Source organism: Hakea prostrata, chromosome 10 (assembly GCF_041222555.1).
Source record: "Hakea prostrata isolate BN-2017 chromosome 10, UWA_Hpros_2, whole genome shotgun sequence".
NCBI classification, from domain to species: domain Eukaryota; kingdom Viridiplantae; phylum Streptophyta; class Magnoliopsida; order Proteales; family Proteaceae; genus Hakea; species Hakea prostrata.
Genome location: NC_142609.1, coordinates 35,857,294 through 35,880,107, shown reverse-complemented (window position 1 = coordinate 35,880,107; position 22,814 = coordinate 35,857,294). Strand labels below are relative to the sequence as shown.

Here is a 22,814-nt window from a genome sequence, read left to right as displayed (position 1 = left end):
GATCAAGTTTAGGAACGATCATATCCATTTAGCACAATAACATAATCAAAAGCATGAACAAATCATTGTATTCTAATAAGTTAATAATAAAATTCAAGAAAAGATCTCAGAATGATCACTAAGAATATCAGAGTGTAAATTAACAAGATACCAAATCAAAAGACAACTATAGAGTATAGCGGAAATATACTCCACAAACATATGTGGAAGGCATATCGAAATCTGAGTAAAGCCCTAATCTAACACAAGTAAAGTAAAAGATAAGTCTAGAAGAGACAAGAGAAATCTAATCCACATCTTCAGTCGACTCTTCTTCATCTTCTTCATCTTGCCCTTCCTTATATGGACCGTCATCATATTTCAAACCTGCAGAGAAGTCTAACAAAAGATATGGTACAAAAGGAGTGAGTTTCGAAAGAAACTCAGTAAGGCAGTTAAATCCACAATAACATAAATGGCAGGATTACAAAGCAAACATAAATGCAATATGGTTGAGACAAACAATGAATGTATGAATCTAACTCTATGTATGCTGGTCTCTATTGGCAGACATGCTTTAAGTCATAGCACCATACTTCTTTGGGAAGGTCTCATCACACAACGCCTTTTGGTAGTGGGTCCGGCATCCCTCAGGACATTCCATGGCTGGGGGTATAGGTCACCACTCTCTCACATCACCATTGGTCTAAGTATCGGCGCATGTCGTGGTAAAGCCTAGCCAAATGCAAGTCTTCTACTTAGTTATATCAAGTCAGATCCAGATACGTCCATTCCTCGCCCCTGGCGATCCTTTCCGGTATCCTTCACACTAGAGTCCTCATAGTCCCTAACTACGGACTCATCAACCCTATTGGTTATCCACATATGGTAAACGGGAAGCTCTCACGTCCCCTCACGGGTTGGTTACCGGTCTTGAGCGTCCGTGAGCCCAAGTCTAACCATATGCAACCCTACCAATAAATGGTCCCCACAATGTGATTCCTGTCCTCTCACTGGTTGGTTACCAGTCTTGAGCGCCCATGAATCCCCATTGCTACCACGGGTCGTTCGATCTCAATACCCTTCCGAATCGGGTCTGATATAACGGGGTATTCCTAGCCAAACACTACTAGACAGCCCTAGGTATGGAAATCAATAATTCAGGAAGGTGTTAATGGGCATCTTCGGAGAACATCCCATACTATTCCCTTGGATGTCCAAGGACAGAAGTGTCAAAAGGACACCTCTCCTTCCCGAACCATACTTAATCAATCACAATCACAAATCAATCATATCATACACATTTACAGTATATAGAAAATATACCATAATAAGATTCATCTCATATACAGTTGACAAATAAAGACTTTCATAAACTAAAGAAAGCAAGTAAATAATGCTACTGTAATTGAAGTAAATACAACAGTAATATATTCATAAAAGAATCTAATTATGGTAACAAATCCGAAAGATTCTAATATAGAAACTAAAATCACACAATCTATGCTATTATAGAAGTAACCATCCTTACCTTATATAACTTGAAGAGAATCTCCAAGGATCAAGGAGAATCTTCCCAAACTTGGCAAGAAGGTCCTAAACAAGTATATATATATCATATTAGGAAAGAAACCTAGAAGGAAAGATATCAAAACATCCAAAACAGACCAAATATGAGGTTACTGTCCTCATTGGTCGATTGACTTGGTCTACTGCCTCAGTCGACCAATGAGTCGACCAATAGAGACAGTGGCCTTCAAAATCAGAGTTTGTAGAATATAGAACCGAATTTGGTGGCTCAAAAGGTTACCAAACAAGGGGGAAACTACTATGAAAGTATCCTGGTATATAGAGGACTTCAAAACACTAATCAAATCAAGTCTTCAAGTTACAAATTAGGAAACAAAAGTTACCATAATTAGATCAATCATGGTTCTTGAAGAATTCATAGTAAAAATCATGGACAAGAACAATAGGATGATGAATCATTGATTGTGATAAAGAAATCATGAAAAGCATGCATAGATCTTCAAGAAAAATAGATCTAAGACTGAAGAACATGAATCTAAATAAGGAAACAAAACTTACCATAAATGTATTAGTCATTGTTCTTGGAGAAAGCATGGTATGATCAAGAAGAAAGAACTATAGATTGATATGTTACAACTCTTGTAAAGAAAAACACAGCGATTGACTACTAATATGATCAATAAAACAGATCTAAGAAGATCAGAATTTGAATCAAAAGATGAACAAAGACAAGATCATGATTCCTTCAAAAGCTTGCAATGATCATGATTAAGAACATTGCATTAGCCATTAATCCTTAGGAAGATCATGAGGGATGAGTAGAGAGATGTTTGCAACAAAGAATGCAGCATCTTCTCTACTGTCTCAGCCCAAAAAGGAAAGAAAAACAGAGATGGAGAAGAAGAAGAGAGTGTAGACATACCTTTGATGCAAGAGGAAGAAGATTACTTCAGTTCTTGCGAGGGATCAACCAAGGATGCAAGGAAATTGATTAGAATGGAGTTCTAACTCGTTCCAGAGGCTTAGGAGGCAGAGGAGACAAACTAATCCCGAGATTGGACTTAAATAGAGCAACAAAGACCTAAATCTGGAAAATAGATCTCATTGGTCGATTGGATTGGTCTACTGGCTCAGTCGACCAATCAGTCGACCAATGGAGACAAAGAAGGTGCAGATTGCACCGTTTTTGGTCATAACTTCTTCGTTTGAAGTCCGATTGATCCGAAATTCGAAAGGGAACTTCACACAAACATACTAAGACTATCTAGCATGAATTTGACATCATCCATGGTCCAAAAATCAGTACTTTATAAATTGGGAACATGAGTTTCTAAATTGGAAACAACATGGTTCTCATAGCAAACTCACCATGGATTCAAGGGAAGAATTAGAGAGAACAAGGCTTCTCTCTAATGGAATATCAAGAACATATCAAAGGCAAGAATAACTAAATAGAAAATCAAAAGAATACTAATCCTAGAATGAGAGGAATAAAAAATAGAAACTTACTAGAATGCTTATATCAATGGTCAACATAGAAGGCTAAAATGGCTAGAAAGAAAGGGGAATTGATTCAAAGAGATGAAATAAATTAGAACAACAGTAAGGCTAAGATCAAACATGTTAAACATTAATGAGAAAAGAAGCTACAGTAGAATGATCATGCTGTTCAAAACTCAATCAAAATCAGTGAAGAATTGAGGAGATTCACCATGTGGTTTCAAGGAATGCATAGAGTGATTGAGAGTTCACTCTAAGACATAAGGAGATTAGAGAATAGGTAGTTATAGTAGTGTAACACCTTCTCCACAATCAAAACATCAAGATAGAACAGTAAGAAGAAGAAAAGAGAGAAGAAGGAGACATAACACTGAAATCAAGGTCCAACTTCAAGATGTAACATTAAACTAACCTTTCTTCACCCAAAATAGATAGGGTGTCCTGGCTAGGTTTGTGCTGGATTTCACAGTTTCCCTCGAGCTTGCTAGCATCTTCGTCAATTATTTTGCACTTCGATCGGCATAGGTTAGTGTCTTCTACACTTCTGGACCTGTTTTCATCTTGCGTTCTATAACAAATCAAGAACTTCCTTTTTATCTTGCGTTTTATGAAGAATGAATTCTAATATAATAGAACCCATGAAAAGTGAAGTTTCTGATCCTAAAGTCTAGTTAATCTCAGGAGGAAACGAACCCATGAAAAGTGAAGTTTCTGATCCTGAAGTCTAGTTAATATCAGGAGGAAACGAATCCAATAAAAGGAGCAGGATAGGGGTAAGGTGTAACGGCTATGGCTCCTTCGAAATAGGTAGAAGCTTTTCCCACTTCGAAAAATCTGAGATGACCACCTTCACTTATATACCCAATTTGCGTCACTGGCCTCTATTGATTAGCAGTTCAACACCACCATTTCTTTTTGTTAAAGCAGAGGGAAAGTTCCAACTTTGCTTTGAACTGGTCTGATAAAAAGTAGTATTTTGGGGAAAGCTACAGGGAGGTTCACCTGCCATCAAATCTAGTACGATGAGATCTTCCTAAGACTAGAACTGAAAATGGAGTTGGGAGAAAGTTGATTTGCCCATATTCTGTGATCCATTAACTTTTGATTTGGGTGGGTCCAAAGGACTAGAATATTGATAGGGGCGATTCGAGTCATCGATTCAATCCCTACCCATCAGTCTCGTATACACTTAGAGGGGTCGGTTCGGAGTTGGCGGTAGGTGGGCTTGCGGAATCAGAAAGAAGTGAGTCGGGTAGTGCGCGTGAAGGAATGGTTCTGATCTGGCTTGCTTTTTAACGGTATTGTCTCACTTCGCTTGTATAATTTAGGGCTTTTATCTTCACCCGGTGGCACTGGCGAGATCCTGCTAAGGTAAGGGTGGTCTATGATCAGCAGCTGCTCCACGCTTACTTTGAACGCAAGAGTACTCTTCCCTGTAACACTTTTAGTTTGATAACATTCTTTGGACAACCCAATGATTCTTCCTTGCTTGTATTAACTGCATTATGTCATTGTGCTCGGAGTGAAATAGTTGGCGATGATCTTCCCTGTTGTGCCCAACCTTCCAGAGGGAGGAAGGACACATCATTCTAAGCACTCTGAGATCGACCAGTACGTAGTGGATAAGTCTTAAATATGATTATTTGTTTTAAAGGAGATGAGTTAGATGATCATGTATCTGATTTTTAATAGAATTATCCAGTTTGGCTAGCCCCAGACCTTCCAATACGAATCTAGGTAAGGGTTTAACAACCAAAAGGCTGCCAAATAATCGAACAGAATCAAATTGAATAAATTCAGTCCACATTCGTTTTTGGACCAAGTAGTACTAAATTTCGGTACTCTATTTGGGTTTTGATTGACACCATTTTATCCATTGACATTTGTTATTGAAATGGTAGTTTTTCAGTTTGTCTTCCCTCCTTTGCATTTTGGTTTCTCATTCTCTTCTCATTCTGTTGTGATATTTTCTTCTTTGCTTTGCAAATTTGTTCTTCTCTTTGATATCTGTTTCAATAAGGGGGATTTTAGGTATAACGTGATTAATTTTCCAGTAAAGGTTATTATACCGTGTTTAAATCGTTTTCCCGCACCGATTTCAAACTGTAAGGGGTTGTATGGTAACGATTCTGACACACTTATTCTGTACCATTTGCCCGTTTTGGCACAGAAGTGACCAGAATCTTGTATGGTAAACCGGTTCGGATTTTATGTGCTGGTTCAGCAAATGTGTGCCGAACCAGGCAATGGGCACACTTATTCCTTGTGTCAGAGAAGCTCTGGCACAGAAGTGATTCTGTGTAAAATGCGGGGCACAAGTGAAGCCCGTGACGCTGATTAGGGTTATCGATGTAATTTCACGATAACCTTAAAAGCTCCTCAAAGCTCCTCATCACTCTCGTCTCTCTGCACTCTGGTTGTCGTCTCTCAACGGCACTTTGGTAGCCCTAGATAAGCCCTCTCGTCTCTCTCGTGTCTCTGTCCATCTCTCGACTCTGTCGTCTCTCTCTGCTCTCTCTCGTCTCTCTGCACTCTGGTTGTCGTCTCTCAACGGTCATCTCTCAACGGCACTTTGGTAGCCCTAGATAAGCCCTCTCGTCTCTCTCTCGTCTCTCTCGTGTCTCTGTCCATCTCTCGACTCTGTCGTCTCTCTCTGCTCTTTCTCGTCTCTCTGCCCCTCCATCAACGGCACTTTGGCTCTGTCTCGTCTCGCTTAAGTATCTGGGTTGCTGGACTCTCTCAAGTTTGTCTGCCTGCTTTGTATTGGAGGTTGAAGAAGAGCATCAACTGATTTCGCCAGAAGAGGAGCCCTTGCATCTGTGACTGCCCTCGCCCGTGGTATGTTTTTGTCTAGTCCTTTTTTCGGCAGTAATTTATGTTCGGATTCGGGTGAAATTAGGGCTTACCCTAACCTCTGGTTGTGGATTCTGCGTTGTAGTTCGAGCAAGGTTACCAAAGAGCTTTTGGTTGTGGATTCTGCTCTCAAGGTCTCTCACCTCGTCTCTGTCATCTCGCTCTAAGGTGTGTATGACTCTGCTGTGCCAGCCCAACTATTGAGCTAGTGTAGCTCCCTGTTTCTGAATTAAGCTTTTGTACCTACTGCTGCTACGGCTCTTTAATAGTGTGATTTGGACAGTAGAAAGCTAGAATTTTTCCATTTCTTTGATTAACTTAATTAAATTGATGTTGCTTGTACAAAATTGATTAAACTCTGCACTTTTGATCGTTTCTTGTGTAACTTGAGGTCGATATTCTTGCAAGAGGCTGATAACTTGAATCTTCTGTTATATTTTATACATTTATGATGACTTGATTTGACTTGGCTGCCTATATATATGTAGCTTCAAAATGATCTTCTGTTATACCGGAAATTAATCTTTTGTGAGTAGCAATTGGATTAGTCATGGGAACTTTTATTTCTTCTTCTAGTGTGATTTCTGCAGCAGTTCTCAGTTCTCGTAAGTCTCTTATGTTTTTGTTTTGATGCTTATGGTTCTAAAAGCTGTTTGAAGGAGGAGAGGATTGCTCTGTTACAATTGAAGGATTCTCTCAATTATCTGCATGGTTTCAAAATTCCCACCCCCTTCTGAGTCTTAAGATATGATTATACACTATGAGCTTAAGGAATTTTGTGTCTATTTTCTATTCATAAACTGTTTTTCTCTTTTCTTGCCAGTTAAAACTGTATTTTTTTTCTCTTAAATTATCCACTTAGTCAAGATTCTTGGTGATCTTAGTTTCAAATCATCAATATTAGATCGGAACTAATAAGCTTCACATATCCAAATTGAGACCAGCAGTAGTTGATCATGGTCCTGCTTAATCTGAGATGGTGCATTTTCAAATTTTTTCAAATTAGTGTTTATTTTGAGAGCATGATGAAATGACTTTCTTTTTCTTTTTTTGGAAACCAAAGTGTTGTATTTAATTACCTTTAGAAACTCTGTATCCAACCAAAGCTTTTGAACACCACGAATGGAGTCAAAAAGGTTGTTAAATGTGTTTTTGGCATCTGAGCAAAAGCACATGTTCCTATATGGAGGTACTTCAAATTTGGATTGCTAACTTGGATATGTAGTGGATTACCATCAAGAGATTGGAGTTTAATCAATTTTAGACTTTCTAGTTCATGGCATGAAGAAACTAGAGATTTCAATGCTGCACTCGAGACTGAAACATGTTTAAGAGACAAAGTTCTAAGACGGCTAAAGCCTTTGAATGACAAAGGTGGAACAGGGATTCTACAGCTCACAAGTATTAGTCGAATCTGGTGCTTAAAGGAGAATAAAATTGGAAGAATACTATGATGACGACGACGAGGGTAAAGAACATCAATTTGAAGTTCAAGTTCTGTCAAGGATAATAATGAGAGGGATATGTGTCCCAGTTGTCTATCTCTGAACAGGTTTGAAGAAAGGGTATTGATGGTTATTTGAAGAAAAAACCAAGGTATTTCAGGTCATGACCATAATCCCCAGTTAAGTGCAGTAATAGTAGAGTATGAAATGGAGACATTCTTCATAGAGGGGCTTCAATAAGACTGAAGAAAACTTGATTGGATCAAAGAAAACTTGATTGGATCAAAGAGTGCTGGTTGCTGATAAAAGACTAGAGGACCACCTCTATATGCTTAAGTTGGTGGGAATGAAATCTGATTCTTAACTGATAAAATGGAGTGAGTCTTAATCAAATTGGGTATTTCTGTTTCGTAGCTCTTAAGTCTTTACTAATCAAATGGATTCTTTACTTAGCCACCGACCAAGTACACTTCAAGCACACTTGAAAACATCAATTATAATCTCACTTGATTTTATGTAAGCACCTATGTATGAATTGAACATGCATGTTTAGTTATTTTTAATGTCTTTTATATTTATCTTTTTAAATATTTTATTAAAAAAATGTACCCATTTTGGCACAGAAGTTGTACATACCATACAAGATTCTGTGCCAAGATGTGCCAAAGAAACGTGCCCATCTGTAGGTTACCATACAAGATTCTCGCAATGATTACGTGCCAAATTTGCCCACTTCAGCACATAAGCATAAAAAATGGATTCTGTGCTGAAGTGGGAATTTTGGCACAGAATGGTTACCATATAACTGACTGTACCATTTTTGCAGATATCGAAAAAGTACCGATCTATATAAATTCGGTGCGGTACAGTTTCAGCTTTCAAATTCGGTACCGAACTACCGAAGCTGTACCAATTGACACCCTTATCTGGACTAGGTGAGAACAATGGCGTCTTCTTCTTCTTCTGCACTACGAGAACTACAGCACGAGCTGGAGATGAAGGCCAATGATCTTAGTAAGCTCCAAAAAGGCGAGTTCTTTGTTCTCCTCTCCTTTGTTTAGATTGCTTCCAATAAGTCTCGAAACTCTCTAACCTTAGCTTTTCATCTCAAGTTTTGTTTTCCTTACTTTTGGAAGTCCATGAACTTGATAAATTCATTCTCATTTCAGATATTGCAAAGAACCATCAAGTAAGGAAGAAGTATACCATCCAGCTTGGTGAAAATGAACTTGTTCTCAAAGTCAGTTTGATTTCCTCTTCGACTTCCATTTATTGTTTTTCCACCTATTGTCTTTTCCTCTGATTGTTATTTTTTATTTGTGTATAGGAGTTGGATCTTTTGAATGAGAATGCTAATGTGTACAAGTTAATGGGTCCAGTCTTAGTGAAGCAAGACTTGGCAGAGGCAAATGCTAATGTTCGCAAACGGATTGAATATATCTCTGCTGAATTGTATGGTGACTTTGTTTTTGGGTATTCAGTTTCTTTTTTCTTGCTTACAACTAATTCTCAAGGGGTTCCTATTCTTCTTGCATTTTGTATTCGGACAGAAAACGTCTAGATGGTAATCTTCAAGATCTGGAAGAGAAACAGAATAGCAAGAAGGATGCAGTAAGTACTTTACCTACCATTAAGATGCTGCTGTGGGATGCTTATGTGCCTTACTGAAATGTTCATGACTTTTCTCTTCACCATAGATTCATGATTGGTTTTGATTACTTTGAGTTAGTTGGATTCCTAAGGGAGTAGTTATGTAACTAATTTTTCCCCCTTCTTGGGGGGAGGGGATGGGGGAATAAACAATTCCATTGAAAGGGCCAAGCCCCTAGAAGGGGAGAACAAAAATTTTAACTAGGACAAGCTCAGAGGCATTCGATGTTATGAAAAGACAAGAACCTAACCTTGGGCAGGTTTCAAGGAATTGATGTTTTCTTTTGTTTTTCGTTTTGTCAATTTAACTGTACACCTCCATACGTCGATAGTCACTTTACCGTTTTGCAACATAACCTAACATGACAAAATGCAAGACAGCAAACTTGATAAGATACCCGTGATTGAATTGTCATTGTTGTTGCTTTTAAAGGTGTAACTTTCTGTTTTCTAAGGAGAAAATGTAATATGCAGATGGTAGACGTTGGATTTCCATATAGATTTACATTAAGTTGTTTTTGTGTTTTGCATGTTTTTCGTAAGTTTTATTCAAGTCATTGGTTTTAGACCATAGTGTAAAGATATCTTGGTGATGATGAGACAAGTGTTGCTATGATAATGTGGTTTCAAGTTGCTGACATTCTTCCACTGGCAAGATTGTTAAGGGGACAAACTGATGCAATCCTACTCTTTGAAGACCCTAAATTTGGGTGTTATGGGCCCACTTACATTTATATGGATCAAAATGCAATGGGAGGACCGTAAACAAAATGAAGTGGTCTGCAAGTAAAATTTTAGAAGGGAAGATTGGTAAATAAATAAAGTAGGGAACAAGTGGGAAATTATGAAATAATTTTTTTTTGGGTAGAAGGGAATTATGGAATAATGGGACTGAACTCGGAAGTGAAATAAATTAAAAGAGTGCCAATGTCATGAAGAAAAAATAATCAAAATCTGGCAAATCCATCTCCCAGCTGTACGAAGGGGTGAAATGGCTGTCTTGGTGAGATTGAGAATCTTGACTCAATTGAGTTAGGATGCCTCTTTGTAACATGATCTGGGTAGTCCTCTGTTGGTCCAAAATCTCAGTTTGAGATCTGAACTAGAGAAGAATCTTGATTGAGTAGTGGCATTTTTTATATTACTACCTACCTTGTCACCCTCCCACGAAAAGGTGACATGATCTTGTTTTTTATATTACTACCTACCTTGTCACCCTCCCACGAAAAGGTGACATGATCTTGTGGGGTTTTTGTTCTATGCTGAAAATAACCAAGTCCAAGAACACATGAACCGATATGTCTTTTGATTGTTTCAGACTTCTGAAAGCTTGCAACTTCAATTCTGCAGTCTTCTATTTTTAAGTTGAAATTTTATGATATTGCAGCTAAATATTGATTGACTTGATGTGACTTAATGGTAGATTTTTGATTACCTGTTGCGGCTTCATGTTGAATTTTGTTTATGTAAGTTACATAATTGATATATTTAAAAAATTATGCTGGAACGTGATATAGATTGTTGAGGCATCGCTTAGATGCTGCCTAATGGCCTAAGCACTTAGGAAGGACCTGGACCACCTTGAGTTGCCTTAGCTCCTAGGTCATTATGTTACTAATGGCTTCTTAATGTCTTGATTCTTGTTTTACAGATCTTAAAGCTACAACAAAGAATTCAATCTCTACAAGCTGGAAAAGCAAAGGCATAATTTAATTTGAGGATGTGGCCTTATTAGGCAGTAAGTGCTCTGTGAGTGACTTGGCATTGAATTGTCATATCCCTATCTTATAACAGGGATGGTTCTGGATAATTTTTTCCCCCTTGCATGTATTGACATTACTGTTAGATGTGGGCCTGTACATCCCACTTAATACTTGAATGACGGGTTGCTTGAATGTAAAGTTATGTCACTTGTCCATTTTGTCCCAAGATATATTAGCATGTAAGGTTACACATGAATTGCTTTAGCCTGGATGGTACTGAACCTGTTTCTTCTAGGATTCACTCAGTTGAACAATTCTTCTGATTCATAATGGCTGTGGCAAACTGAATAGTGAATGTAGAATCACAAATTCTTTTCTTGGTTGGTTTTATTTATGAGCTAGTCGGTTAGTTTAAGTTTATGTCCATGAATAAGATATCACTGAGTATGTTGTTGGCATCTCAAAATGTTTCTTCTTGACTACATTATTTGCTATATAAAGTTCCCTCTTTTGGTTGGTGATTCAGATTGTTATTTGTATCTCTGGTTTTCTACCACATATTTGTGCTCTAAAAGATCTAAAATAAGGGGTTCAGGAACCCACCTGTTTACTTGGAAACTGCCAAAACCCTTTGGAGACCACCCTGGATGTGATCCCAGGCCAGTACTATTATGACTGGGATCCATATGAAAAAAATTTCCTTATCCTCTTCCAGTCCAAACGGTGAGGATTGCATTGTGGATCTGGCAAAGTTTTGTATGGGTTGATGTTGTAGCTCAAAAGATAGTCAATGTTGGGTGTAGGCACAATTGGTGGCATTGACATTTGGTCTGACCCCTGGATCCCAGTGCCTGAAATTTTCACTTGAAGTTAGTTTCTGCATCGTTATTGGTAACTCGTCTGATTCTACTTCAGAGTAATGGAATAATCTTCATTTTGACCTCCATGTTTTAACAAGAGATTGTTTCAGTTGGTCTTACTACACCTCCTATAATTAATCCGAAGCTAGGGAACTCTCTACATTATCTAGACAAGATAGGAGGAAAGGTTAACTTTTCAATGGAGCAAAATCTGGAAGCTGAATGTCATATCTAAACTTGATTGGCAGGTACTCCTAAGGGCTATCAAGAACAGAGTAGTTGTGTGTTTACGTTGCTTGGACCTCTGCCACTTTCTGCAGTTATCAGTAAATTAAGGGAGATGAGCACTGATATATTACTATTCCTCTCTCTTCGTAGCTTTGCCTTCTATGGTTGCTCCTTTGCTTGCTTTGTCCATAGACATCCACATGGCACCAAGCAGCACTATACACACACATGAAACTCATGCTCATCATCACTCAGCTCAGCTAGCCTACACTACAGTCTGTTTACTTCATTAACAGAAAGACAATTGGAAGTCACACCCAGTTGTGTCCAGTGCACCCCTAGCAGTTTGATTGAGTGCCAATCACACACTGCTGTATTCGTATGAGGTCTCAAAGGTGAATAGTCTTGTTTGATGGAACAATGTAGGCAAGAGAAGTTGACAAAATAGATCTGTTACTTTGGTAAAAGGATTGGCTTTGAGGGTTGGGCATGGGGGCTTGATTGCCATTGACTGTCGCTGTTCTCTAATTGTCCTAGTATTGCTAATGGCAGGTTGATAATGATTCAGTGAGCCAAAAATCCCAGCTTTGCTGAATTGGAAAAAGGATCTTTTCATCTTCAATTAAACCTGGGAGGCAAATGTGACTGCTAAAGTAGAGATTTATAATTTTATTGCCCAATCAAAGATACTGAATCCTATATTCTGCTGGTAAATCTGTTACTCTAATCAGAAGTGGTTACTCCTATCAGAAGTGGCAAAAGGTTTTCTGGATAGGTTTTTGCTAGCTTCACCATATACTGTAGCCCAGGACTTAAAAATTTGAGATGTAGAAGATATGAGATCCCCTCTCTTGATCTCATATTTGGGTGATTTTGGTTAATCCAGATAGGAATCCATGGTCCCTAGACAAATTTGAGAATCCCTGACAGCGGCCCTGCTTTCCTCTTCTCTCAGTAAAGCTTTCTGACTTGTCAATGGTTTATAAAAAGTTAGTAGGTTTGATGGTGCTCAACTAAGCTGGAATTTACTGTTTCTGAATATGGATTGTAAAACAAATAACAGAGGACCTTGGATTCAAAGTTCATTGAACCAAGTAATTGTCCTTGGTGGATGAGGTCTGCATGTTAAAAGATGAAGAGGCTTTATAATATTTATCTGCCACCTCTTAGAATAGGACTTTGATTCTTTGATGCATGGTTTGGCATCTGTGAGAAGATTTGGTCTTATGTAAGCCCCAATAGGTTGAGGTCTATGAGTTGGCCCATTTGTTCCATGGGTTTAAGTTGTAAGGGGTCTTCAATGTATAAGCTTTATAATGGGTAGTTTATTAGAAGTTTTTTTTTTTTATGATAAATGATGATTTGTCAGTGAAGAAAATAGGTGTGTTACAAACAAACGAGAAAGAGGTGTTGGTACGAAGTAGGAGCAAACCCAGGGCCCCACTAAGAAAGGACTCCAGCATATTTCAAGATCTCAAAAATATCTTGGGTTTTTTCGGTGTAGAAGCATTGATCTTGAAATCTGAAAGTGAACCAACTCAATTGGAAATTTGGGATATTGGATATCACTGAGATCTCAGTGGTTACGCTCATCTTGGTGGGAAACCATGTGATACAGGTCTAGCTCCAAAACAGGGCTTGAGTGCCCAGCACCTAGAGGCTACTGCTCAGCAGTCATATTAGCAGCAGCAGAGTTTTCTGTACCTTTTTTTTTTTTGGGGGGGGGGGGTATACTAAATTTCTCTTAGGCTGTGTTTTTATGAAAATTCTGCCTAACTTAGGTAAGGGCAGAATGGTTTATTAGTTCTTTATTTTATCAGTTAATAAGCTTGTAAGGCCTTCCATGTTTTAGTGTGCCTTTCTTATCGTAGAAAGTGCCCAAATTCTGAGTCTACGAGTCCTATATCCAGCAGGTTTTGAAGTCTTATTCTGAGGGGAATTCAAAATTTTTTTTTGGGTCAAGAGGGGAATTCAAATCGTTAAGGCTGAATAGCCAACTATATGTTCACCGCCGAATCAATGGAATGAATTACATGAGTAAATGTACTAATTGCTTATCAGCTTTGCTGCTTTCCCCGAGGTCTGTCTGATCTGAGTCTTAAGATTACAGTGGTACCTTGGTATTTAATATCCAAGAAGCTTCAAATCCTTGGTGAGTAATATCCGGGGTGGTTTTCTAGGTTCTTGGTGGTTCAAGTGTAAGATCCAGATGTGGCTGTGGATTCAGCCTATATTTTTCATCGAGTACACTTCCCAACTTGATGACAAGGTCCCGCAGCAGGTATATTTGAAGACCAGCACTTGGCATCCCTACCTTCCCCCCTTTTTGCTGTTTCTCAAACCCTAAACCCAACCACTTTCCCTCCTATTTAAGAGATTGAAGATCTCCATAACAAGCCATCCAACTTTGACTCAACTTTATACACAACCTTTCCATCATACCTTGGTCTTCGATCCTAATTTCGATCCTCACCCGATTCTGACCTCCCTAACTGTATAAACCTTCAATTTCCTGAAATTCCAAGATTTTCGGAACCCTAAGATAAAAAAAAAAAAAAAAAACTTATATTTCTTAATGTACCCATCCAAACCTAACCCATATTGAAGATTTCTTTTTAGTTGTACCTCAGAAACCCCAGGTTTGATCCAAGTTCACCTCATTTTAACCCCCTATGAACCACAATTCCCTATTTCAAGGATTTTATCTCGTATTACTCCATATCTTGAATCCTCCATTGAACCTTTTCTAAATTTTAGTCTAGATTCTGACATTAACCCATTAGGTCTCTTCCCAATACCAATTTGTCATCCTATATCATTCTTGTTTCAATCTAAGCTGTAACTTTAACACTCATTTGAGGTCATTCACAGAAGTATCCTATAAACCATAACCCAACTACCCTAAACTTTACCCTTCTAGCCTATTCTGCTTTTGTCACAATTATCTTGGTTATTGTCCCTCATTCAATTGAGGCTATATTACTGTGGTATACAAATACTTGTGTATGTCAAGGTCCAAGAAACGGGATTATTGCTTGAGTGAAGTTTGTGTGGGCTCAAGATTGATGTTTTCTTTTAATATATGTTCTTGTATTCCAAGCTGGCGTTTGATATTTATAAGTAGCTTGATGGAGAGTACTAATGATGTTACCCAGAGTCTGGGTCAATCTTTAGGACCCTCTTGAATAGAACCAGTAGCAAATTAGAGTTAAACCCTTATTGTTTGGGTTGAGATCTCTGTGGATAGCAGCTTTTTTTTTTTTAAAATACCAAACACCTTATGGATAGGCTGATTTGAAGCCCGTTGTAAGAGTCGATTGCCCTCTATTTATAATAAGGTAGAAAAAACACATACCCTTACTTGGGTAACAAAGAATAGAAAATTACATGAACTAAAACTCCTAAAATTGAATTCCTAATAGAATTCAATCAACACTCCCCCTCAAGTTGAGGCATAGATGTCAGTCATGCCCAACTTGCCTACTGTAGAGAGGAAGAAAATCTCTTTCCTTTAAACTCTTAGTGAAAATATCTGTCACTTGGTCTCCAGATCTTAGAAAAGGCATTTCGATCAGCCCTTGTTCCAGTTTTCCTTTGACAAAAAAATCAGTCGATTTCGATGTGCTTAGTTCGTTCATGTTGCACAAGATTATTGGTGATACTAATGGCCACCTTGTTGTCACAATACAACATCATAGAGTTTGGAATTTGAATTTCAATATCTTTTAGCAAATCTTTCAACCATAGTAGCTCAAAAACTCCACGAACCATAGCTTTGTATTTAGTTTCCATCCTAGATAAAGCTAAGCTACCACATCTTATTTCTTACTCCTTCAAGTAACTAGATTACCTCTAATAAAGGTACAATAACCTGAAATTGATTTTTTTTCAGGAGACCTAGCTCGGTCTGCATCAATGTAAGCTTCTATACTTGGATTATCAGTGGGTGACAAAAGTATTCATTTTCCAAGAGTTCCCTTCGATTATTATAGTATTTTTGTAACAACCTTTATATAAGTTGAATATGGATCATGCATGAACTGGTTTACTATTCCTACGGCATAAGCAGTGTCTAGCCTAGTGTGGGATGAGTAAATAAGCTTCCATTCCTGCTTTTGATATATTCCTTTGTCCAATGGTTCTCCCTCTTTCTCCTCAAGTTTAGCTTCACCCTCAATAGGGGTATCAACTGTTTTACAATTAACATTCCCACTTTTGATAATAAATCTAGAACATATTTCCTTTCGGATAGGTATATACTCTTTTTCGATTGACCCACCTCAATTCCTAGGAAGTATTGTAATTTCCCAAAATCTTTAATCTCAAACTCTTTGCTAAGAAAGTCCTTCAATCTTTGGATTTCCTCACCATTATTCCATATGATGACAATATCGTCCACAAAAACAAAGAGAAGTGTGATATTGGTAACTAACTTCTTGACAAAAAGTGTATGATTAGCATTGCTTTGCTTGTACCCAATATAGGTCACTGCCTTCTGGAGGCATCCAAACCAACATCTATATAGACTTCCTCTTCCAACTCCCCATGCAAGAAGATATTCTTTACATCTAGTTGGTGCAGGTTCTAGTCTTTGTTCATAGCCACAGTTAACAGTACTCTGACATTGTTTAGTTTTGCAATAGGGGAAAAATCTCTTGATAATCAATCCCATAGGTTTGGGTAACCCCTTGGCAACAAGTTTAGCTTTCAACTTGTTGACCGATCCATCTATATTATGTTTAACTAAAAGACCCGTTTACAACCCACGGGTTTTTTCTTGGGGAAAGTGTAATAAACTCCCAAGTATCATTTTTTTTCATTGCTTGCATTTCCTCTACCATAGTTGCCTTCCATCTCTTATCAGCACAAGCTTTCTGCCAACTTATAGGAACAGAAAGAGATGATAGAGAGGATATAAAAGCACGGTAAGAGTTAAGATAATGAGTCATAAAAAACATATTTAGCTATGGTGATCCTATGGTAGTAGGTGATGGTTCTACGATAGATGTTGCAGGTCGGCAAGGGTGGCGGTAGTAGTAGAGACTTGAATCGAGAAAGAGAGATGAGAAGTAGTGACGCTCTCTCTCCTTTCTTCCCTAATCGCCCTTTGTCTCTGATGCCATGTTGTAAGTATCAATTATGGTAGAATGGCTTGTATAGATCAGTGTGATTCCTAGCCATTCTACCATAATTGACTTCTGTAACTTCATGTTAAGTTCTTCTCAATTTCATTTCTATTAAAACTGGCGTGAACACAAGAAAATGATACCTGCAGGTCAGTATATGTATGTTATGGTATTTAATCACCAACAGTTTAGCATGGCTGGGGGTGTCTCTTTCTTCATTCTCAACAACTTGAATTGTCCTCTCTTAAATTCCCGAAATATCTGTGTTGTAATTGGCATCAAGCACCAGAGATTTTCCCTTAGAGCTCAGCTTGGGTGCTGGCCACATCATACGGTGCACGTTGCTCTCAACCATATGGGGTTCATTTACTCGACTCCAAACCCCATATTAATACAACTATTGGAGGTATTTTAGTTTCAAACAGTTGGAATTTGACCTAATGATTCTGCCCCCTGGTCCAAACTACATTGTTTACATCAAGAAGAATTCTTCGAAACTTCTGATTTTCATAATCTTATATTGATACTGTGTGCAAGTAGTGGATTTGTAGTGTAGACCAACCATATTGTTATTCAGTAATTTCAATTATTCCAGTTACTCTGGAGTCTAGATAGTCTTGAATTTGATTGAACTACAAACATATGGAATTTGCTTTGCTTCTCTCTCTCTCTTCCTCTCTCTTATGATGGTCATTGTTGTTTAGGTATTCTAATCAGGAAGTGTCATGTGGGGACTTGACAACTCATCTGTTCTGTCATATGTGTGCCATCTGCCTAGAATATAGGGAGATCCGTGAGAGGTCAGGCAATTACCATCCTTCTGATCTGAAATTTTCTGTTGTTACTGCTCCACCAATCCAAACAGTGGAAGCAGCTCCCCAAGAGTAGTTTTCTTTGAGGTGCTGTAATTCCTATTTTATGCTTGTTTCTATAAATCATTTTCTTGCAAGCATTTTGGTGTAATATTTTAACTCAAGACATTCTGGGTAACAAAGATTCTGTTTTTGTGACAAACATCGTATGGTTTTATAGAATATTTTTCTCATGCAAAGATTTGTCATTGCAACAAAATATGGAATTTGGCTTCCGCCACTTTTTCCATTAGTCTCCGCTATAGTATAGTCAAGTTGTTCCAATAGCAAGGTGAATAACCATCACATTCTGTCCCGTCAGTCCAATACTGGCATACCCCATACCTTAGGCTACGCTCGCCTTCTTTAGGCTCATACCGTCCTTCATCCTCCACTCACCTAGACCTACTTTGGAGACTCAGGCAAGGGAGTCTGCTTTCCCTACTTCACGAAACGAACTGGTTGAATTTTTGAGAAGCACGAGCAGACTGCTTCCTCCAGCTAGGATGCAAAACGAAAGAGGCGGGTTGGCCTCGAAAGAGAAAGGTAGAAATAGAGTTCGCTCCAGAATGAATTGACGACTTAGAAACCTTTGTGTGTGTGTGTGTTCTATATATATATATAGTATTTGAGGTGTCACGACCACGTTCAACTGAGTCCTGTAAATGCTCCTGTACAGAGAGGGGTTAGAAGAGTTAGGGGGCAGACCTATGATATCCTTAAAGAGTAGTGGTGAGAAACGATATGCATAACTTAGGCCTTGATCTAGCATGACCTTAGATAGAGCTAATTGGAAGACAAGAATCCATGTAGGAGACCCCATTTAGTTGGGACAAGGCTTGTTATTGTTGTTGTTGAATCAGAAGTTGCAAAACAGAAAGCTAGGACTCTAGGATTTAATGGGGAAGCTTTGTCTGTAATATTAGCGATTATAATTTCTCGAGAATAAGCTGTGCTTATATCCAGAGAGACTAGGCAGGAATACACATATAGGGTTAATTTTGTAATGCAATTAGGTAAGGATAACCATCGTAGGGATCAAGCAGGATTCTGTTAAAAGTCTTTTTAACTTCAGTTTCAGTCCACTGAGATATAGGTATGGTTTTGTGAATAGAATTTGAGTTTTGTGAATGCGGCAGTGTTCTCCATGGAATTAAGTGTGGTTGATGCTCTCTCTCACTGGTTTGCCAGATTGGTCCCTCTTTCTCTTTTTTATTTTAAGCAGGTTGGTTATTTCTTCCCCTTACCTCCGCTGTTGTTTCTGTTATTACTTCACCTTATTATTTTCTTCAGTGTGTACTTCTACGTGTCTTTACTTTCTATTCCTGTCCATAATTGTACATACAGTCCAACAGTATTGGCTCGATCACATTTGCACTCTTCCTTCCTGAGATTTTGCATATACTGGCACTTCCTCTGTGGATGATCTATCCTGTTTAGTTTGGTTCCAGGAGTGATTCTGGTGTGAAAAACAAGCTTGTGTTTCAGACCAGAAACTCAAACCTTCAGACTTAGTCCCAACTTGAGTTTTGGACTAGAAAGTGAAACCTTCAGGTTTTAGTCTCAGTAATTAGATATTTTTTAGGAAGAAGGTATGCCACCAACTTTTGGATCAGTCTTTCTTTATCTAGTGCAAATCTGTAGTGCTCTTTCAATTTGATCTGGTTATAATTGATATTCTTGCTTCTAGTTATCAGTTTTGGTAGAAGACGATGAAGATTGCAGGCTTTCTCATATAGAAGAGTATGAATATGTACAGAATAAGAACAAACGCTGAATACTTTGGATAGAGAACAAAACCCAGAAACCATCAATAACTAATCTACAGACTGAAATAATGGGGTTGGCAGAGCATAAGAGATGGATGCCTACCAGCAGATCAGTGCTCAAAGTGTTGGTCTTACTTTAATGAGTTAATCTAGTTTTGTATCTTCTGTGTTCTACAAATTTTTATAATTTATACTTGACAGATTAAATTGGCAAAACACTACTGCCAAAACACACTACTGCAGCCTGCTTTAAGAGATTTCTTGTTGCAGCAAAACTAGGGCTGATTCTTGCCCAAATTAAAGAAACTTTCCAATTGACTTCCAGAAACCTCAAAAAGATCAGTCAGACCCGTGAGGCAGTCAGATGTAATATCAGAAATTGATTCTGCATGATAAATTGGGAATATGTGAAGATGGAAATATGCTTGGTCTCTTAACCATCAATCAAGGGCGGAGGGTTGGAGGTGGACGGTCACGCATATTTATCGCATTGATGATATAGCATTCTCCACTGTAAAATTATGCATGTGTTCGAGAACTTTAAATTGATCCAATAGGTGATGTAGCATTTTATTTTCGGTCTTTTTATTTCTTTAGGTTAGTTATTAACTCTAAATTTAAAAACAACTCTAATACCTAGCTATTATTAGGAAGTTCTACAGTTAAGCCCAAGTATAGAAGGAATGAATCATTAATCTGAACAAAATTATAAACACAACAAACACCTGCACCCATTCTTTATAAAACCCTTTAGTGTTGAAGCCCTCTGGGTCCCTTTGCTCGGCAACCAAATGCTGCACTTTTGCCGCCCTACAAATAAAACCGAAGTTCATGTGAAACGAAGAAGAGAGAAGGGAAGGAATAACATTAGGGTATGCTAGTCATTTTACATGCCATGCTTTTAGACGTGGTGCAATATTTTGGCAAAATTTGCTGAAATCAGTGGTGGGTGAACCAAATTCCATACCAAACTCCGATTTTACAATATATTGCCGGAATATCGCAGGAAAATTGGTGAATTTTTGGCGATTCGGCGAATTACGGCGAAACTTACCAATGGAGTTGCATACGCATGTTAGACTATTGACGGACGGTAATCGCAGAAAACACATACAGAATAACAGGGAACCCTAATAGAAGAAATTCCTTCGCAGATAACGAACGATGCATACAAAAATAATAGCAGGGAGAGAATTCTTCATTCACTGATGATGTTTAAGAGTCAAAGAAAGCGGATAAAGAAAGTAAAGTGAAAGAGCAAGAAATAAAAGTAGGCGAAGGTGATGGAAGCTATAATCGATTCTCTATTTCTTCTCTTTTTCCACTGTAGGCATATGATCTCCCCCACAATTAGTGATGACGAAACTGATTTTGGAAACCGGAGAGACATGTTTCTTAAAAGGAAATTCGTTGACCTCAAAATCGTTTGGTACTTCATCAAAATTAAGACGTAACTCGACGGATCCTAACTGAAATCAGCAGAATGTCTACGACCTTTGCCCTTGCGCGAGATGAGACTCCAGCGAGTGTGGGCCTTCTGTCTCCATAATTTTCATGTCGAGCCTTGAGGAAGGTTGTTTTAGTATTTGCGTCCCTAGCAAAGAAGCTCAAACATACCTTGTAGAGCAATGTCCTATTGGATAGCCTCCAACTCTTTCTTTGCCTTCTCCAGGGCCTCATTAAAGTTTGGGAAGGTCAGTAGATTTAGAGAAGCTGATGCCTTGGAACTGGGGAGTTAAAAAAAAAAAAAAAAAGAGGAGACGAAGATGTTCTAGTACTCTTTCAAATCCAAAGTCTAATTGCGAAAAAAATTCCAAAATGAAAAGAATTTAAGGGTATAATTGGTATTTGTTATGGGTTTTATAAATGAGGGTAGTGTCGTTTTTTACTTTTTAATCTTATGAAGGTAAAATAGACATTGCATATTCAATCTAAACAACCACTTAACACCAGAAGTAAGGGGGCAATTATAGTAATTTTATAAAGAACAAGGTTTGATTAGTAGTTGAGCCATAGTACCGGGGGGGGGGCATAGTAATTATCCTAAAACAAAATACTACAATAATAATATTACTTATAGAAATATTAATGCCATAGATGGAGGGATGATCTTCAGTCGACTTCAAAGATTGAATTGAGTGATGCTAGTGAAGTGGAGAGTGTCGCCAAAAGCTAGAATCTAATGATATTTTCTCCCTCAAGTCAGCTTGGAATTGCATTAGAAGGTAGTACAATATGGTGGAGTAGCATAGGGTTATTTAGGGTGTGAACATGCAGCCTTGTGAGAGTGTGTTTGGGTGGAGAATGTTGATGGGACAACTCTCAACAAATTCGGTGGTGCAAGGATGCGGTACTGCCTTGGCATCAAGGTGTGTATTATGTGGTTTGAAGGTGGAGAGCATGGACCATCTACTTGTGGGTGGGCTTTTATTGGGGTGGTTTTACGAAATTCAGTGACCTTTTACTTTTAGATGGGAACCGGGACAAACTCTAGAAGAGGCGTGGACTTAATGGCGTGGGAAGGCCATAGTCACCTCTTTAGTGGTGTGTGGTTGGAGGTTTCATTTTGATTCCATTCTTCACATAGATGGAGAGAAACAACAGGACATATGATGCATTTGGTTGAGGGGAGGATTGGGTGTTCAAATTGATTTTGTTGAAGCTTTAGTTGGAGACTTATAGTATGGAGGGGGGGGGGGGGGGGGGGTTAGGGAGTTATGACCTGGAGGCATGGGAGGAAATATGATCGTCGAAATTGGGCAAAATTTCACTCGCTATCTAGCGACGCGAAACATGGGTCGAAAACTAAAAGTCTCAGATTTTGGTAATTTGGCCCAAATTTCACTAATTTTGCCTATATTTCAGTGAGATTTCTAGAATTTCATTGAAATCTTGAAAATTCTGGTGAAATTCTAAAGATTTCAAGGGGCTATACCATACAGGGCTTATGACTATGGATATGGATATGGTGGAGCATATAGTGGTTTATTTGCTAATTGTAGTAGTATGTATGTCTGCATGAGTATGGAGATGGATTAGATGCATCATTTGCGTTTCTCATCTTTGGATATCCATTAGGATCAACACAGCTACTTATGCTAGCGATGGACTATATGCATAACTTTATCCATACCATGTTATGGAATACTTACGTCCAATCTTTAGAATACTTCCATGACCCATGCTATGGATCCAAACTAACACATACTTGTATATTGAATTCTACTTGTATGTGTTGTTGCATTTTAATGAAAATCTTAGTGTTGTCTTACATAATATTCATATTTACATTGGTCAAAATTCATGTTCCAAACATCCAA

General features: G+C 38.2%; 1 protein-coding gene across 5 annotated transcripts; it reads left to right on the top strand.

Annotated features, from left to right (window-relative positions):
- The first annotated feature begins 5,426 nt into the window (after positions 1–5,426).
- LOC149002673 (prefoldin subunit 6-like) lies at positions 5,427–20,956 on the top strand. Of its 5 annotated transcripts, none has more exons than XM_089136459.1 (8): positions 5,427–5,847; positions 5,948–6,030; positions 8,134–8,336; positions 8,477–8,547; positions 8,635–8,759; positions 8,858–8,918; positions 10,609–10,706; positions 19,416–20,956. In XM_089136459.1, exons 3-7 carry the CDS (start codon positions 8,252–8,254, stop codon positions 10,663–10,665), a joined length of 399 nt encoding a protein of 132 aa, XP_088992585.1. In that variant the 5' UTR covers positions 5,427–5,847; positions 5,948–6,030; positions 8,134–8,251; the 3' UTR covers positions 10,666–10,706; positions 19,416–20,956. The 5 variants fall into 5 exon arrangements, with proteins under 5 accessions (XP_088992585.1, XP_088992584.1, XP_088992583.1 ...); XM_089136458.1 differs by lacking the exon at positions 19,416–20,956 and adding an exon at positions 17,579–18,326; XM_089136457.1 differs by lacking the exon at positions 19,416–20,956 and adding an exon at positions 17,579–18,325 and having other exon boundaries at positions 10,609–10,695.
- Positions 20,957–22,814: the final 1,858 nt, after the last annotated feature.

Bases quoted from the DNA above. Each gene is read 5' to 3' on its own strand.
- LOC149002673 (XM_089136459.1), top strand. From the start codon at position 8,252: ATGGCGTCTTCTTCTTCTTCTGCACTACGAGAACTACAGCACGAGCTG. The intron at 8,337-8,476 runs GCGAGTTCTTTG...TTCTCATTTCAG, and splicing joins TCTTAGTAAGCTCCAAAAAG to ATATTGCAAAGAACCATCAA. The intron at 8,919-10,608 runs GTAAGTACTTTA...CTTGTTTTACAG, and splicing joins AGAATAGCAAGAAGGATGCA to ATCTTAAAGCTACAACAAAG.